Source organism: Helicoverpa armigera, chromosome 5 (genome assembly GCF_030705265.1).
Source record: "Helicoverpa armigera isolate CAAS_96S chromosome 5, ASM3070526v1, whole genome shotgun sequence".
Taxonomy (NCBI): Eukaryota; Metazoa; Arthropoda; class Insecta; order Lepidoptera; family Noctuidae; genus Helicoverpa; species Helicoverpa armigera.
The window spans coordinates 10,481,033-10,500,020 of record NC_087124.1 but is presented as its reverse complement, the minus strand read 5'-3'; the positions used below and the strand labels follow the sequence as shown (position 1 = coordinate 10,500,020).

The window sequence follows — 18,988 nt, the reverse complement described above, 5'->3', positions numbered from 1 at the left end:
ACGTACATATTTAGAGAGGATTACTGAAATAATTCACATCTACAATTATTTAAAAAGCTCTCCACATAAGCTTTACGAATCCACTATAAATCTTAATTAAGTGATTTCCATATTGTTTTGGTTTGCTAAAAATAAACCTGAGTTGCAGTTGCCGGTTGCTATCGGGAACCAATAAGTAAAATATATTGCTTGACATTTTTCAGAGAAACTGGAATTCCCATATACGGTATCAAGGGATTGTTTCCTGTAGTACCTATATGAATAAAGTTATAAATATTATTTTAATTTAATGTTTTTTTATTCAATAAACCTTTAATAATTCAGGTAATTAAAACATTTAAATAAAAAGTTCATTTATATGCTCAATAAATACCTCCTTGTTTTCACTATGTAGTAATCTAGCTATTTATCTACCGTCTATATCTTAACATTGCAGTGCGTATAGTTTAATTACTGTTGAGATAAAGCAGTTTGAAGTTGATATTATCATTAAATTCTCATCAAGACTGAACTTTTTATTCAATACAAACGAAAGAATACTGTATTAATAATGTTTTTAAATGTTGTACGACTGGGTTCCGTTAACCAAAATATTTTGTTTAGATTCAATTTTTCCTTTGCGAAACAAAATTCTAAAATTTTATCAAAACATAACTCTAGCTTATCATAACCTGCCTAGCCTTTTCCCAACTGTAATGGCATCTATCCAGCTGAGCGAATGCTTATCTGATCTCTTCAATCGAGTTACCCGGGCAACACGATACCTCCTTGTTAGACTAGTCGACGGACGTAGACTGCTAGCTAAAGGTTTTACTCCATTTCTCGAGAACCCTGACTGCAAATCGCAGTAACCAGAGGTCTTCCAGTTTACAAGGTAAGTGTTTTGGAGGTCACAAAAAAAGAAATACCTGAGTTTAGATTGGAACATTTTACTGCGGTTGTCGACCTTTTAAACAGCTTTAAAGGATATGAAAGGGAACTTCAGAAGTTGTATTTTTTCTTGTAATAATGATAAATGTTTTACTTGAAATCTTGGTGTATTTTCCATTTGTATTAGATTTTATATCAGAAAATATTGCTCTCATTTTAAGGATCTTCAATAGAGTAAGCTTGTTCGGTAAGTTTCTTAGATTTTAACAAAAGAAATGGCTCTAAAAACTTACTCACACAGTTTTTTATTCTATCATAGTTAAATTATTGGCGAGCTTTTATATACTTTGAGGCATATCTATTACTAAAGATACCGTAGTGCCTGTTCCGATAGAAACCAAATTACCTTTACACATAACTACTTCTACATAAACGCATTCACGTTGACGATAGCTAAAGGTCATGTAAATGTCAGATGAGAGTCAAATGCATGAGAAGACACGCATGTCAAATGCCAACTATACTCTTCCTTGGAGTGAAGAAATAACGAATATCATGGTAATTTAATACCAAGTATGGAAATTTTAAGCAGTATAAGTTTGCTTTTATAATTATAATTTGTATCGTGGATTGACAGTTGACAATCGGCTAGTTAGTGGGAAAGGAGACGTTCCATTTTGGTCGATTTTGATTCTAGGACACTAGTGAATTGAACAATTAATTGATATATCTCTCTCTATATATATATATATATATATCTCTCTATAGATATATATCTCTTATATTAATTGATATTTCTCTACAAATTACAGAGGCATTCGATATGGCATAGGTAACGGAGTGACTACGCTAAGCCCCATATGACCTTTGAACAAACTAGTTCATCTGTTGTCTATAAACGAACTTTAAGTGGACGGTCTACTTGTAAACACTACGAAGGTCTACTGTAAATCAAGCGGATTTAGGAACTTCAAACTCAAAACCTCTTGACCATCAAAATTTACAAAAGTCAGCCCCCAAAACGCCCAATTTTTATCTCTTGTAACAAAATGTTTACAAAATTATTTCAATTTTGACTCCCAGGTAAATCAAACTACACAAACTATGTATCAATCAAAAATTAAAAAGTCCAATATAACGTTATTTCAACTTAAAAATTCATAGTAGGCCTAACTTCATTACACGCTACACATACACAATTCTTTCTCACCTCGTTAAGCTACAAGTAGGGTGGCCAGTTCCCCGTAATATGCGACACATACTCACATACACATTGTGTTTAGTACATTACATTATAAAATATATCCTACGTGTAGTGAGAACTAATTTTTGAAAGTTCATTGTTCTAAGTTTGACACAGTTCCAAGTCGGTTCAAAACTAGTGAGAGGATGGGACTGTGACTAATTTAATAATTGTCTAGTAACATATTATGATGCATTTAATTAAGATGTATGTATGTTAATTAGGATTTTGTTTTCTCTTTGTCATTGTATGCGTGAGGTTGCGTAATCACAATAAAGAATGGCTAATTATTTACGTGTCTAGTTACTGAAAATAGTCATACTTAAGCACTAATTAGTCATTATGCATTTAAACAATTTTTTACTTTCCATATCTCCAATATCAAATTTAGTTGCAGTCTTATTGTCAGTTACTACATAAACTGGGCCCCGATTCTCCTAAGTTAATAATGTCAAAATCGAATAGAAATCGAATCGCAATATGATCGTAATAGCAGTTTTAACCATATCGGGCATTCTGCTACTAATAAAAGACCAATCGTATTCGATTGACATTTGATTGGTGTGCGATTGGTCTGCTATTTTGATGATTTTGGTCTATACGGTAGTTTGCTGTACAATCATTTTGCAATCGTAAATCATTTGCAGACAAAATGATTCATTATTGAATGACAGAAAAGGATAAAAACGTTTATTTCAAAGAAAAAATAGCGGAATGCCACATACGCTTCAATCGTAATCGAGTCGGGATTGGATCTCAGTCGAATCGAGTCGAACGTCAATCGAAGGTCGCTTAAGTAAAATTAGGAGAATCGGGCCCCAGATCTTAAAACTTCTACCGAAGTGTCTAGTGACGCGGTGGTTGACTGAAAGCTTAATCTGCAATTTCAGTGGCTCCTGTTTCTTCAATAATCAATATGAATATCACGTACAACGTCTGAGTTGCCCATGCTTTCAGAAACATGGAGGAACTCATCGTGACGAAGATGGTCACCTATCCATGGACCAACCGCGCCAAACATTGCTTTACTTTATAATTAGCGTTCGACCCGTGAGGCCGACAGCCAAGAATATCTGAATATACGTCTTCATGATCAGTTAAATACTCACTGTTATTTAAACAATCACACTTATGTGGTGACCCTAGTCCTGTTACGTAGACTTAGCTACGAAAGTTCTAGACTTATTAGACTAGAGATATTTACAGCTGGTTATCAACCTTTAGTTGTACATGATTAAGTGTTTACATTGGAATCGTCAAGGGAAGGTGACCCGTTGACGACCGTGTGAATACATTTTTCTTTATTATTATGTCAGAGGTTATAATTGTCTTATCAGTATATAATAAATGTAAAAGAAGCCGCTTGGCATTCACAGCTACAGCAATATCTATTTTCAGAAGATCTGGTATTATTAAGATCCCGAAAAGTATTGAAACTGTTTCTCAGAAAGTAGGTAGGTACATCTAGTTTTCTTCTCTATAAGTACAAGTACTTAAAGCATGGCCAGATATCTTTATTACAGTAAATTATTGCCCAGTGGGCAATTTACTTCTTGTCGGAAAAGAAATTACTCATTCCACGCACTTCTGTGATACGAACAGGAAAAGGTTATTTGCCATCATTGCAGTTTTAAGGGTCAAAATTAGCATGCAAGTCCATCGCCCTTTTAAAGGTTATTGCACTTCGAATTGTCTTATTAATAGCTTTATTAGCAGCCTATAACTGTATGTTGCGGATATGAGGGAAGATGATAATTTTTGCCGTAACAATTAGATACTTATCGATATTTAATTAAATTTGAGAATATATGCTCCTCCCATTGAGAGTGCCGCAAGGCAATATTCTTTGTCCAGTTCAATACCAAGTTTGTCACTGTTAAGGTAAACCAGTGTTAAAATTCTATCATTAATTTGTCAATTTGTCTACTTGAAGACTGAACCTATTTGAATAATACCTACCAATTAATACAGGCAGTTACTAGAGTATTCAGTAAAGTAAGTACATACTTTAAGAATAAGAGAAGATATTTTCACAGCTTATTGCATTGATAAAAAGCTAGGGTTTGCTGTTAGTGTATGAGCTTGCTGACGCCGCAAGTATGTATCCAAAGATGTTAGGTACTTAAAATTACATCAGGGAAGACAGAAAATAAAATCCAGTAGTTTTACTTAAAATGTATTTAACTTATTAAGTCTTAACGTACAACTATATTAGAATATCACTAGTTCTTAAGATCTCGCTTTGGGTGCGGGCGCCTCCTCGGAGTCCTTGTACCAGTCCTCACTGTTAACAAACAATAATACATTAGAATCAGATATATGTAGATAAGTATATTGCAATAATGAACCTCGCTTTACAGGAGTGGTTAAATTGTCTAACAACCTCAGACTCTGGCAAGAACTTGTAAGTAGCGTAATGAAAAAATATCACCGATTACCAACTGGAATGATGCATATCTAAATTACAATCGGAAATAGAACTACAAAATATAATAGTTTTTCTTATTTCATTTGAGTTATGTAGTAATAGGAATAAGTCTGGTTTATTACGTTTATCTTTATAACATCGAATTTCTAGAATACATATAGGAGAAAAATGAGTAGAGTACACTAATCAATGACATTATTGACAACCAGTATCAACCGCTCTCAAAATAAGTCACCAGCAAAACAAATGACAGTCAACTCACCATCCGCGCACGTTCTCAGGCGCGTCACATTTCTGCGACTCCTCATTGTAGACCTCACCAGTCTGGCAGCCAAGGTCACGGGGCTCCACGCCGTTCAGGCACACGTAGAACCTCTGGCAGTCGGTAGGGTGGGGGAACTTGGGGTGAGCGACGGCCTGGCCTTGAGCGTCGACTTGCTGCTGGACGGGGCATTGGAAGCCGTCCTTGGTCTTCTCTGTAATAGATGGGTGTAGGTTAGGATTTGGATAGATAGATCATTAAACATGAAACATGGCCGTGGCTATGGTCTAACTGGTCTTTATAACCAAGTTATGTTCTTTAGACTGGTAGACGAATTATTACCAACGCGTAGGTCAGTCGTTTGTAAGTTAAAGACAAGAAGAAAAAGATAGAGAGTTTGGAGAAAATTAAAATTTTTGATACTATCACTAGAAAGTTTAATTATTGTTAATGCAATACTTTGACTGAATCATTTTCGATCAAGCAGCCAAAAGGAGCAAATAATTTCCAACAATGTATTATTATCTCCCGATAGCAACGTCATAACTATCTCCAACTATTCTCTCACTACACCTAAATATACACCCAAAAAATCTTCTAGAATTTTTCAACTAGGTCAAGATACTCACTCTCCTGCTCCTGGCACCCTTGCCTGCCAGCAGAGTCGGGCCACACACAGGTGCCGGAGTACTCGTCGAAGTGCAGACCAGCGGTGCACTTGACCTCAGTGGCTTCACCCTCGATGCAGTTGAAGAAGATGTTGCAGACTGAGGGGTCGGGGTGAGCGAAGAAGCCGTTGCGGCGGGGGCACTGGCTGTTGGGCTTGGCGGGTTCTGTAATGAGAAAGGGGGATGAGTATGCGAATATAGGAAAAAGGAAGATGAGTATTAAAGGAATCTGTGTCTTTGAGACTAAAGTGTATCTTTCTAAATGTGGTCCTGGAGTTTCATGACGGTTATTGCTCATCAGATCTGATGCTTGAACCCTAAGAGCTTGAGAAACATTGTCTTCGAATTGCAGTTCAACATATTTGGATTTTAGAAAGAAATAGCCGTATCTGTGTTTCAAATGAATGTAAAAAGTGTTGAAGGCAGTCACATTTCACATGACCTATTGCATTTTAACTTATTCAGCAATAAATCATAGTTGCACATCCACATATAAAATTAAGAAAGATGCAGACAGATTGCTTAAGCCCAATGTTAACTACTTTTTGAAATTCGAATAATTTAAATAACTTGTATTATAATGTCTCTTTGAAAACGAATGAGTCGCTCTGTTGGTGATATTACAAAGTGGATATTGTGATCTGCAGAGTAACATAGCCCAAGAAAATTGTTACTGTATGCAATTATATCACTTTCTGTCTCAAAAATATTTTGGAAGTTACAAAAACGTAACTGCAGAAAATTTCATGCATACCACAAACCATATTGTAGGTTCCTATATCTCTTGAGAAAATATGTCAGCTCATTACCTAGTAAACGTCAAAGCGTCGGCCTTGAGTTCATAATAAAATGGTCATTTAACCTAGGAAATGACAATGGCATTACGTAGTGCAGGAAGTCGATTGGTTTTGGTCTTTCACTCGTTATGTCAAGAGTTCTACCGTTTGCAGCTATTTTTAATTATTTACGCTTATTATGTGAGTTAGGTACGGATTAATGTTTAGGTTTTTTAGTGTTTTTGCTGGCGATACTTTTCTTCGTAATTATTTATACTACAACTTTCTTGAACGATATTTTTATGGCATCGTTTTAAACAGAATATGGTTTTGTTGATGATTTAATTTATAATAAAACGAATTAATAATAAACTGTCTTCTTCGATCTAAGTCTAAATTAAATAATTTGCCATGGATAGCGAAAATGAAGTCTACTTTCACAATTTTAGACGTTCTCATTGTTTGCCTATTGTCGCAATTTTATCATAATTGATGAAATCTTAGACTTTTCGATATTTTAGGCACTTTCTATCTTCGTAATTTATATTTGTAAGAATACAATATAACTAAAGTTTAGTCTGATATTTATAAGAATAACAGTCTGTCGCCAAAGTTACTTAACATGACAGTCACGGACGTGTATGTTGCATTCCACCCATTTGAGTGAACTTTAAAACACATTCCTATGTAAATGTTATTACTTAGAATATGAGGAAAATCATTCAAATGTTACTACAGAATTTTAAAGAATAACGATGCTCTCGTCTACAAGGTTTTTATACTTTCTAGTTACTAAAGTAAAAACTTCTGATGGTTTTATCCATTTTAATATTAATAAGTTTTATGAACAAATGTACCAATTATTTACACTACGAAAGGTACACAATATAAAGGCATTAATATAATAAATAACAGCCAATCAACCAGCACATGATATTGAAATACCTTCTTATCAAACCCGGAGCTATTGCCTCATACCACAGACATATGAATGTCTAGAATAGTCTACCAGTTGGCCTAGAAAGTCAGCGGCGTGTCGCCACGACCTACCCGGTCAAAGGTAGACAGGTACCTTCACTTCATGAGAATTGTCGCAAGTGACCTCTTACTGACATTTGATCTAACATGCAGTTGGTTCACGTCTTTGGTTGTCATTTTTTCACTCTGTGGCTTTTGTGATTGATTTCCTAGAATATTTATAATATAGGTTCCGAGGATATTGGTCTTGCGGGTTGACTTCTATGAATGCAAAATAAGTAGGAATTTCATATTGCTTTTACATCCAGCCAATAAGTAGACAGCTTGGAAAACTTGATCCTTATCCTTATTTATTTTCACTCAGACCATTGTATTTGGTAATAATGTTGTTTCTGAGATAACGATAAATAGAAAACTATTGAAGAAGAACACATTTTTCTCCGACCACAAATAAAAATTGGGATAAGAGCCAGAGGGGGATGATTTATGGAAATATTTACGTGTTTCACGAGCACCACTGCTCTATAGACTATTAGATTACTTACGCAGCTCAGTCCTATCACCACAGTCTACATTGAAGGGCTGGTCGCACTTGTTAATCTTCCTGATGGTGGGATCGAACACGAGGCCATCGGGACACAGCTTGGTGGTGGCCACGCCGTCGACGCACTCGTAGAACTTGTCGCACTGAGTAGGGTCCTCATACTGTCCGTCCTTGTTGGGACATTTGAATTGTGCACCTGATGAGAAGGTGGGAATTAGTGGGGTCAAAATTTTGGCTGCATAAGTAGATGTTCAATTGTTTTTTTTTGTGGACGAAAAAATATCAATTTATAGCAAGTTTAAGTTTGAACATAGATATTGCATTTGTTTTAAAATTAATGTGCTCTGATATTAGGCGTGATTAATTAATTTAGCTATAAATTACTCAAACAGTAATCAAACTGTTATAAGGTAAGTTACCAGCTACTAAGTGTGTTTAATATTCCAAATAAACCTAGTAATTAGACTAAACGTGTAAAATTGCATCAGAAAAAACCGCTGACCCAGAACAATTAAAAAGTACTACGTCCATCACTATTAATACCTATATTACTTATTACTCGAAGCTATAATTTCATACTCATTAGCTGCTTAATTGCATTAGTTACAGAATCGTTCGGCCGAATCGATTAAACGATCCAGTTTAACAGGTTTTGCCGAAAAACGGACTACTTTATCAGTGAAAGCCGATTTAGGTAAAAAACGTGTTTTTCTTCTCAAGAGATACAGATCGATTTTTTTTCCTACTTATGTAATAAGTAGGTATACAATGTTATATAAGACGTGACACACATTCGACTGTTCTCGACACTTGTCCGATATGTAACGGCTACTGTTGTGATTGGTTTCTCGCTAGAGTTGTGCAAAACCTTTTTGCGGAGGTGTATCGATGTTTTTTTCTGGCCACTTTCATTTGTTATGATGTTAGCGAATACTTGAACGTTGAAGAGTTGTGAAATGTGGTAAATGAAATATCGAGCACGTGACTTTTATAAGACTTATTATGAAATTATTCATATAAATTACGTGAGTCTTATAAAATTCGAGTTTATAAAGACTAAGTCAGTAAAATAAATTAAAGGATGAGCAATGATTTCACATCACTAACTAGAAAAACATTAAGATTGACATTTTAGGAATATCAAGTTTTTTTGCAATTTAAATTAACTAAATGGTCAAGGCCGTAATACATTAACATAAGTTGTAATTTTGAATAGTTTTATTGGTACTATTTTACGGATTTTATAAGAATTAGAATTAATTACTAATTCAAGATAATGTGTCTAGGTCATCAAAAAATGGGAGGCAATGAATTTGTGGTAACTACGCTGAAATTAGAATTGACCTTTTCATCGAGTGTAGACTCGGCAGATCAAATACCGATTACCATAAGTTTTATTTCATCCATATTATCTCGGTAAAGAGTATTCTCAAAGAAAACCATATTTTTTATCTATTTTCACACACGTTATTATGAACAGGAATTTCGTCTTCAAAAAAAGCGGTTCCTCTCGGTAATTTGACTGCCGTTATTTTTCAAGTAATTTCTATTGTCTAAGTGATATTAAAGTAATTTCTATTGCTTAGACAAGGTGTAAATTCTCATGCTAAATCTTCTTTTCTTAGATCTTTCTCCCTGCTTTTACAGCATGTACCAATAAGTGTGTCACCAAGTGACCCAAGTCGCAAGTATTTTATAACAGCCTCCACGACCCGTGATCATGTAACGTGCACGACGCAATGTAAGTAATTGCATACTTACATGGGTAAACTAAGCACGGGATGCAAAACTCGTCTTTACTTAGTAGTAAAAGAGTTAGTGTATGACCCATTAAAAATGATATACGAGAAAAAAGGAAAATATTGTATAAAGTGGCCATCAGGAATTGAGACAACGAATTTAAGTTACATACGGGCAGGACTAAGGCAAAATTTATATTTACCAATTTAGAAGTACAACTACGTAACCTTTCTCATAAACTTTAAAATTTTCATTAGTTAGATTAAAATTGTCTTTTTACAGTATGAATTAAATATGTCTTATTTACGTGCCTTAGCAGTGGTACACACTACGCAACATGCTTCAAACAATAACTACAAAAGTGGCTCAATTATGAAGTACTCCATCTCTTTGAACCCTCTGACTACAACAAAATAATCTTACGCTAACCTTTATCAAACAAAATGGCATCCAATCTATCAATAGACGAACAAAAGCTCGCGTAATGTAACACATGATTATCGGCCGCGGCTGACGCAACGAGTGAAAGTCAGCCGCGACTTACGACATAGCTGCAGCGAGTGATGCAGCGGGGTCGCTATCATACTGACCCGATGGTGATGATTTTGTGCTGTCATAGATACATGTTGATTTTAACCGAGTTCCCAAATAGTAGTATGTTTAGTTATTTTTATTTTTGTTCGCACATGACTCTAATTATTTTAAGTTTGGATTTAGAGATGACTCTCTTGCTGAAAAGTATGTTTACTGCGACTTTATTTTGAGTTTAGTACGTGAGGTTGCAGATATATGAGGTTATAAAATGATTTCAGTTTCATTGCAGCTGAATATAAGCTTTTGCACTTGACCCAATTAAAAAGTAAAATAATAATATTTTATCACAAGGAAAGCTAAAATTTGAATGGCAAAATACAAACTAAAAGTTACCTACTTACATAGCAGATAAACAACTGACATTTGATAAGATTAAAGAATTATCGAAACAAGTTTTCCGTACCTATCCATCGAATTAACATTATTAATTGTATCAGTTGCTATGACAACTAATTTTGTTATTATTAATTTAAAAAACAATCAGTTCAAATAAATCTAAAGGCCCAATACCATTATTTATATTCCCTTTATTCATAAAGCCCTACAGCTAATTATAAGTCTTCGAAGATCCAAAAGAAAAGAGTAAAAGGAAAAACATAATAAATCTAAAAAACAGGTTCAGATTACATCGCGAGACCTAACCACGAATATAAATGATTTGTTATCCAATAAGAAAAAAAACAAGCGAAAATATATTTAAAATTGAAACACGGACGTAAGGAATCACGTTTTTCACAAGAAGTGACAGGCATACGAAAATAACTTGAGGCATATACTTATGTACCTACAAAAGTGGTATTATAAAGACATTCCGTTGAACAGGTTTGACTTTTATTTGCTCTTGCTTTATGGCCGTTTCCACTTTTATTAATCTTTGCTTTTCCATGTCAGTATTTTACTAGGTGATGAAAAAGATACTTTTGAACTTTAAATTAATTTCAAGTTAGGAGACATGATGATGATTTTGAAACATACATTTTCTTGTCATTCATACTTTTTTAAATGCATTTTTTTTTGCCTTTTGAATTATAAAATATTAGAATAGTTTTGTACAATATCATTAGAAATGGCACTACTACTGCTTAACATTAAACAATGATAATGACACAATTCACAATATTTCACTACAAATCATTATCATAATGAAGTCAATTCCGAAATATTATAATTATAAATGTATGTCTCTTTTTGACCTCGGGACTACAGAGTCCCGGATTTTTGGGAGGCGAACGTGGGGCCGAAGCCAACACGCTGAAGCCCTTTTGAGACAACTTTAATGAAATGATGACACAAAACCGACGATTATCCCTGTATACACTATAGAAATGTACCCAAGGACAATCCTCGGTTCTGTGCTAAACTATTGCTAACTATGGATGAAAACTACTTGGGCTATTATGATGGGATGCTAGTGGACTAGGAATGGGGAAACTACGGGAACTATGGCACCTGCCGATAACAATGTAATAAATACACGTAAAAATGGCAGGTGGAGACTCGCCAACTCACTTACTGGGCCCCCGGGAATCAGTCGCTAAATCGCAACAAGAGGGCAACAGGTACATGAGCGGCTGAGAAGGGTGAGGATACCTCGGCGGACTTTAAACGCAGATCACGCGCTCCCTGTGGGTCCAGCATCACCGGCCCACTCGCCACTTACCACGAGGCACCTACCCTCCGAGCATTGCTCTAGCGACTCCACTCTGACCGGCCGGTGAAGGCAAGCCAAGAGGCGGGAGACCTATCCCCCGTCATGCTTCACTCCGGCAAGCCGGAGATGGGGGACAGTATACTCTCCCTGGAGCACTCGGATATATAGCCCCGCGGGGTCGCTACTCCCCGTCATCCGCCTCAGATGCCCTGCGGTTATTATTATTAATCATGTGTATTAATTAATTACTTGAATAATTTGCTTTCACTAGCATTTATTTGATTTATTGCAATATTCATTCGCTAATAAACTTGGCAATAGGCATTAGATTCATGGTTCTATAATTTAATAGGCGATTCAATAAAGCCTTCATTAATAGATTTAAAGATGCGTTAAATTGGTTAACACATATTTGCAAATTCATAATTCCTTAACGTACTATAATCCGAAAGCTATGTATTAGGTACATTAAAAGGCATAACTAACTTACATTCAATTACTGAACCAAGTGGCATATAAATATGTTTTAACGATTAATCCTTCTCCGTGTGAGAGGAGGCCTGTGCCTAGCAGTGGGACGATAAAAAAAGGCTGTAACAGTACCTAACCAACAACATACCTAAGTAACAAAAGTTATTAAAACATAAAAAGTTTCAGTAGGTATACTCATATAAATTGAAACATAAATCCGCACTCTCTCCGCAATGTCGGTTACAAAACTCGATATTTGCGTAAATTTTAATATCTCCGGTGTCAACACAAGTCCATGCAATACTTTGTGGAAATTTCGCATAAACTTATTTTTACATCACGACTTTTTTGAAGTCGGTTAGATGAAGTGAATGTCAATGTCAAACACGAAACCATTGAATAGTTTATGTTAACGCAATTTTGTGTTTATTTTCATTTCGTTTTTTTTATTTCTGTTGAGTTTTCTTTGAATCCAAGGTTTTTTTATTGTTGATACTCATTAAAAGGTTATTGTGCTGAAAATTGTGACTTAAGTTATTGTAGTTAGGACTAAAATAACTCTGTAGCGCTTTTAAATAGTTATTGCTATTGTCTAGCATTTTCATTACACTTGAGGACAACAAAAGTTTTCTTTACCTTCATAAGATCGTCTAACATTAACATCAAGACAATGCAATCACCATTCAAAAAAAATTGCAACATTACCAAAAAAATTGGTTATCTATATGAGAGAAAATCTCTAAGATTAAAAAAAATAGAATCAGCAATCAATGATTTTTTTAGTTTATATTTAAATTATATTGAACCGAAAAACTACGATAAGAAAACGAATAGGTATGTACATTTCAAGGTCGTGGAAATTCGCCCTAATTACCAATAAGGAGAAATAGCAATTAATATTGACGTGTAAGTGATTGCAAGGCCTTAACGGACGACTTACTAATTGATTGCACATATCTTATGAATGCAGGCGGTTCGGCTAGCGGTATAACTAAACGGCTAGACGAATAGTGAGCCCGAAACTATGTACGTGATGTGAAATGTATTTGAATATTTTAATTTTAATGGGTTGTGGTATCTTATTATGGATTTGGTATTTGATGTGTAGAATATTAAAGTTGGGAGGCTATTTTATTGGTATTTAAAGGCCAGTTTTAAATGCTGTGGTCTCGTCTTGAAGATTTGCATTCTCATAGAATTAGTTCTGTTTAAGAAAATTTTAGTTGATGTAACATTAAAGTACTTAGAAAAAAGTATGTTTGGTTAAATTTATAAAAAATATCTTTGAAGTAGCAAAATATTTTTGAAAGAGTCTTAAAGAATATTTCATTCAAAAACATTATAAAATATTCTCATATAAATAAAAAATATCTCTCTGACCCAATCTGATTACGAACATTTTTATACCTATACATACTCTTTTCACAATACTCTAAATGGCAAAAACGTTTCAGTAACATAATAACGCTTACAATTAGCCGGGTCAACAGCTATTGGGTAATATCAATGCAATAGTTACATAGCTTTACTCAGTATTGTTACGTACACAAGGGACCTTAATTGCAGTATGTCAAGTAAATAGCTACTGTTACCAAGCCAATAATAGTAGAAAATTAGGTACTAGTCAATGTAGGGAACGCCGCTGAAATTATCGTTGAGAAACTACTGATAGAGATCGCTATTTCATTTCTAATTGCACTGAAATTTTGTTTGTAAGCTTGTGAAAAGGATGCAATAAACTGCTTTAAAAAGAAATAATTATTTTTTGTAGAATTGTAAAAAAATAATTAAAGTAGTGCGTCTAACAAAATGTGCAGTCGTTGATGTCTTTTGTATGGGTTGAAAGCGAAATATTTTTACAAAGCTTTTTGTCTTGACTACGTGGCTTTTAGGTTTGTGCTAGTTCCACATCCCTGATTAATCAGGTAATAAATAATATGAAAATAGTTTTAATTAGAATATTCACTCAATATTTTTATCACATTTTCATAATCAAACCAAGCTGCAATTTCTATTAATTCCAATAAAATAATTTAAACTTTTTTCACTGAAGCAAATTAATATTTTTTCTTCCACAATGAATATTTTACAAAGTCAACATATTGTCACATATATTTAAAACTTATAACTATTATACTTACTCGCTAGCGCGGTGACTGCTGTTAGTACGATGAACACTTTCATGATGGCCTTTTGATTACAAAATTATAAAAATACAATTATAAAAAAAAGTTTTTAATGACTAGATTGTGGTCCGACCCTAGCGGCGACCCTGGCGAGACTGACGAACTCGGGCGTCGCGCGCGCCTTTTCTTCGCGTGCTCACGCGCATGGAACCGGTAAGACTTAGGCGTGATTTAACAAATTCTTCTATTAGTGAAACAATAATAATTTGTTATAGCATTACGCGGTTGCATAGCCCCATCATCAGCTGATTATGTTGACTTAATTTCCGATGGAACCTATGGAATCTGCGGAATTGCAATGGTGCAACTCGGTCAAGCCTGGTAGTTTAATAATTATTTCTTTTTTATTCGCTGCTTGAAAAGAGTCCTTGAATGCACACTTATTACTTTTTCGCTCCTTTTAAATTCCAAAGAAGCCTTTGAAATGTATATAAAATCGTAAAAGGACTGGGTGCATGTCCATATTCAAGGTCTCGAGCAGATAGTTTGTACACCTATTAATCAGAAACTTATTATGTATGCTAAATACTTGCTTTATAGAATAAATTAATTATTTGCTAATTTCTATCTGTTCCAAGAATATAGATTTAGTATCCAAATATCGATTGATGGAGATATGAGAAGTGATTTTTATGGAATTATTGCAGACAGGACTATTCATAACTCTATCTTTCACCGTCAGTTAGTCCCCTACTCCTTATTTGCGAATATGGAATACCTATACTATTATGGTAGTTTTCGGGTATGGTAAATTCTTGGTTTAATAGTTTTAGAAATGTTGATATATTTTTAATGGTCATGAATTTGATTTGCTGATCGAGATAAAAGTGTTGTAAGTTCTCTGAATCATTCGGCAAAACATTTAACTGTGAGTTTTCCTTATTTTGTCCCCTACATAACCTTCAGATCTTTCATCAATGTAGTTAATATAATTTAAATAATATCTTTTTATGATTTAACTATTTTAATCTTGCCTCGGATCATCATTTTTACTTTTTATACACTTAGCCATAAGGTCAAAATGACATTAAGTATAGATATCTTATAGGCATATCCTCCTATATGAAACTTATTTTACTGGGCAGGATACCAAATGACAGAGAAACATTTGCGTTCTTATTATTTCTTGAATTGTAATTTTTATGAAGCAATTAGGCCAGGTTAAAGTTTAGGCTCCTTTAACCGCCAAGAAACGAGAATTGATTAAAGTTAATACCATAATACTACGTTCAAATATACCCTAACTTTTTACATAATAAAATTAATCTCTACTAATATTATAAATGCGAAAGTAACTCTGTATGTCTGTCTTAAGCTTTCACATCTAAACCACTGAACTGATTTTAATTAAACTTGGTACAGAGATAGAGTTAACCTTGAGAAAGAACATAGGGTAATACCGGACTTTTGAAGAGTTCTCTTGGAAACGCGATATAACAGAACGCGACGCGGGCGAAGCCGCGGGCTGAAGCTAGTATAACATAAATGCAATGTTTCAATAACCGCCATCGGCAAAATATAAGCTTTCATTTGCTATCAGTTAGATAAGTCTGCGTTTATGTAAATGTACCTACCTATATACCTACTGCGAGTATAGCCTGGGTGGAGTGACTCAGTCTTTATACAATGCTTTATTGTTTGCTATGCGTAATCGTAAATTACAAAATAGAACCAATGTCCTCTGATCTGGGGTTTAACCTCGTGATATAAACTTCAGGTTAAAGATATCGAAAACTTTATTTACGTAGGTATTCATAGGTAGGCACACAGATATAACTTACTGTGCATTTTAATGTTGAGATATTGTGCAGGGTTTTTTGAAGTTTCCTTTAGGATTACTTAAAAAATCAATCCAGTTTCACATAGGTCTTGAAAAAGGGTTTTTTGCTCAATGTGGTGAACACCATGAATACTTACAGTAAGAAACAACATAATCTTGGATCCTTACGGTCTTTTTTGTGACCCACATTTTACAAAGACATCCTTGGTAAACCAACTGATTCGAATGCATCAATAACCCAACTAAAATAGTTCAAAGTAAGCCGCTATTTAGTCTATTACATTACTATTCAGCTCATACAAAACTTACCCATGTTTCGGTAGTCTGACATTGTTTATACTCGTAATTATTAAAACTACCACGTCATCACGACCTGTGAAGTTACATGATATTTACGAGGTCTCCTTAGGTAGATTTAATATTCATGGTTGCTATTTGAGGTGTAGGCCATTATGTGCTTAGGCTGAGGATATTTTATCTATTTTATAAAAGAACCTATGCCGCATGCCGTTCGTCTAAGCTGCAATAACATGGCCCTCTACCACATTCACGGTACCCGGCGCACTTAGTGCGGTGTGTCCAATACATATCAGATATATTTCCCTTTTATTATTCTTCATGTTGTTCGAAATCTTATAAAAAAAATTAGTTACGTATTCAGGAAATGGCACGGTAGCCTTTGATCTGGTGACCTAATCATCTGTAGGTATCTATATAAACGACATCATGCAAGCATGCACAACATCAAATTCGTTGCAGAAAGCGCACCGATATCTTACCATACAATCATATACACGCAGCATAAAAGTATCAATAAATACATTATTCTTTGCAATACCTCGTACCACTTACGCCATACAGGAACATAATTAATATATAAAGTAATTCGAAAGAACTAGAGCACCTTTCGGCAAGTAACTGTTCAAGCCAAAAATCATTCTGCATGTTGATACGACACGCATTTCAATATGTTACCCTATTTTATTGACGTATGCAAGTTGCGTATGTGCTTTGTGTCAAGACGTACTGTCTTCTGTCAGTATTATAAAAGAGAAAATCTGTGGATAGAAATGGAGTTGTATTTGGAATCTTAAGAGATTTGAAGAGAAAACTTGTACAAAATCTTCAGATTGCAATTGTGTTGGTAGGTATATAATGGTATGCAAATAAATTACAGTGTAACCATTTATTTGATACACCACATCAAAAGGAATGTTATCAAAAATTTGTTATATGTGGATCTGTCTTTATTTTAGGCTTTAAGGAAAACCTCATCCAGAGCACGCTTTTAGAACATTTCCTATTTAAACGTGAGTCTTTTACTTCTTACGAATGAAGCATAACTACGAATACCTACCTAGCTAAACACCAAAGACTGTGCTTACATTACCTACTTTATGATAAGTAGTTAGGATCCTTTGTATCAATCAATGATTACAAAATCGTTCAGTAGACATGTTACAAGGCGAAAGTCTAAAAATATTTGCCTGGCTATAAATTCACGTGGCTAAAATCATTACATAATGCAGCTGACTTTTATGCTGCAGGCTCATTATCAGACAAAAATTAAATATCTCTCTCGATAGGCTTTCGGTTTCTGACTTCTAGATAGCTGTGTTTCTCTCGAAGTAATAAAAATACGTGTTCGTATATCCTGTCGTGCTCAGCATCAGATCTTGTGATTGAGTTATTTAAGATCCTAAAAATAATGTTAGACGTTCAAACTTAAATATTGACTGACCCAGCACAAATCAATAATTACCTTTGTGTCTGAAAAATAACAAATACTTACCTACTAGATTTAATATTGACCCGCCAAACTTACCTACCTATACATAGGTACGAATCGTTTCAGCCCTTTACCTACTATGTAGGCAAATTAGCAATAGTCTTCTAACAAATTAACATTAATAGCAGGAAACATTAAAAAACACTTCTGTAGTGTCCGTTTACATAACGAATACCCGTTTATTTTCGTGTCCATCCGTCCACTAAAACGTTACTAAATAATTAAGATGATAGAAACATCCGGGAACTATCGTAGTCACGATAATCGGCTACAGATACCTACAGTAGGTACCTAAGCTACATAATCAAAATGGCCCACGTTACGCGCTCTTGTACAAAAACAGTGGCTTGTATGCGTGCGCGCACTTTCGCACAATCTCCGACACGGTCCTAGAAGATCGCGTGACCTCGTAATGCCAGATTTTTGCTATCAGCTTGTTCCGATCATGAGGTGATAAGTGATCGGAGCTTGTTTTAGTCGAGTTAAGAAGGGGGGGAAGGGGGAAATGATGGTTGCAGCTGCGTGATTCTATTATAGTGATAATGACATGAGACAAATGTTTTTTTTGTGAAGCTACCATAATAGCTTCCTTCCTTAATATACAAGAATAGCATCGTCTAGATTAATCGCCAAGACAGTATACCTACTAAAAGGTTATAAAAATTTACGTTAGCGGAAGATGAAGAGGCGAGAAAGGAATTACGATTTATTTTTTAATTAAAATCCACCAGAGCAAAGGCGAGACAATTCATTCATTTGCCGCGTTGTCTTATTGTACAAGACGACAATTTGAATCGCTTTCTGAGATTATGACCATGCTTTATTTAAATTAGACGATTTGACCGATCAAACGCTAAGTTATCGTGATAGTTTGAACCTATCTCTTGAATATTAATGGATACCTATCCATCTATTATTTTATGAACCGGTCACTCTGTTAGGTAACAGATCGATTTTATCCGAGAAGAAAACCAGACAAACAGTGATGTATAGGTATCTTAGGAAGCT

General features: G+C 34.7%; 1 protein-coding gene across 1 annotated transcript; it reads right to left on the bottom strand.

The window, feature by feature from the left end:
- Positions 1-4,276: 4,276 nt before the first annotated feature.
- On the bottom strand, positions 4,277-14,525 carry LOC110379163 (protein obstructor-E). Its single transcript, XM_021338690.3, has 5 exons — positions 14,367-14,525; positions 7,771-7,965; positions 5,433-5,636; positions 4,804-5,017; positions 4,277-4,397 (listed from the first exon to the last, which is right to left on the bottom strand). The coding sequence occupies exons 1-5, from the start codon at positions 14,407-14,409 to the stop codon at positions 4,343-4,345; spliced, it is 711 nt and encodes a 236-aa protein (XP_021194365.1). The 5' UTR covers positions 14,410-14,525; the 3' UTR covers positions 4,277-4,342.
- Positions 14,526-18,988: the final 4,463 nt, after the last annotated feature.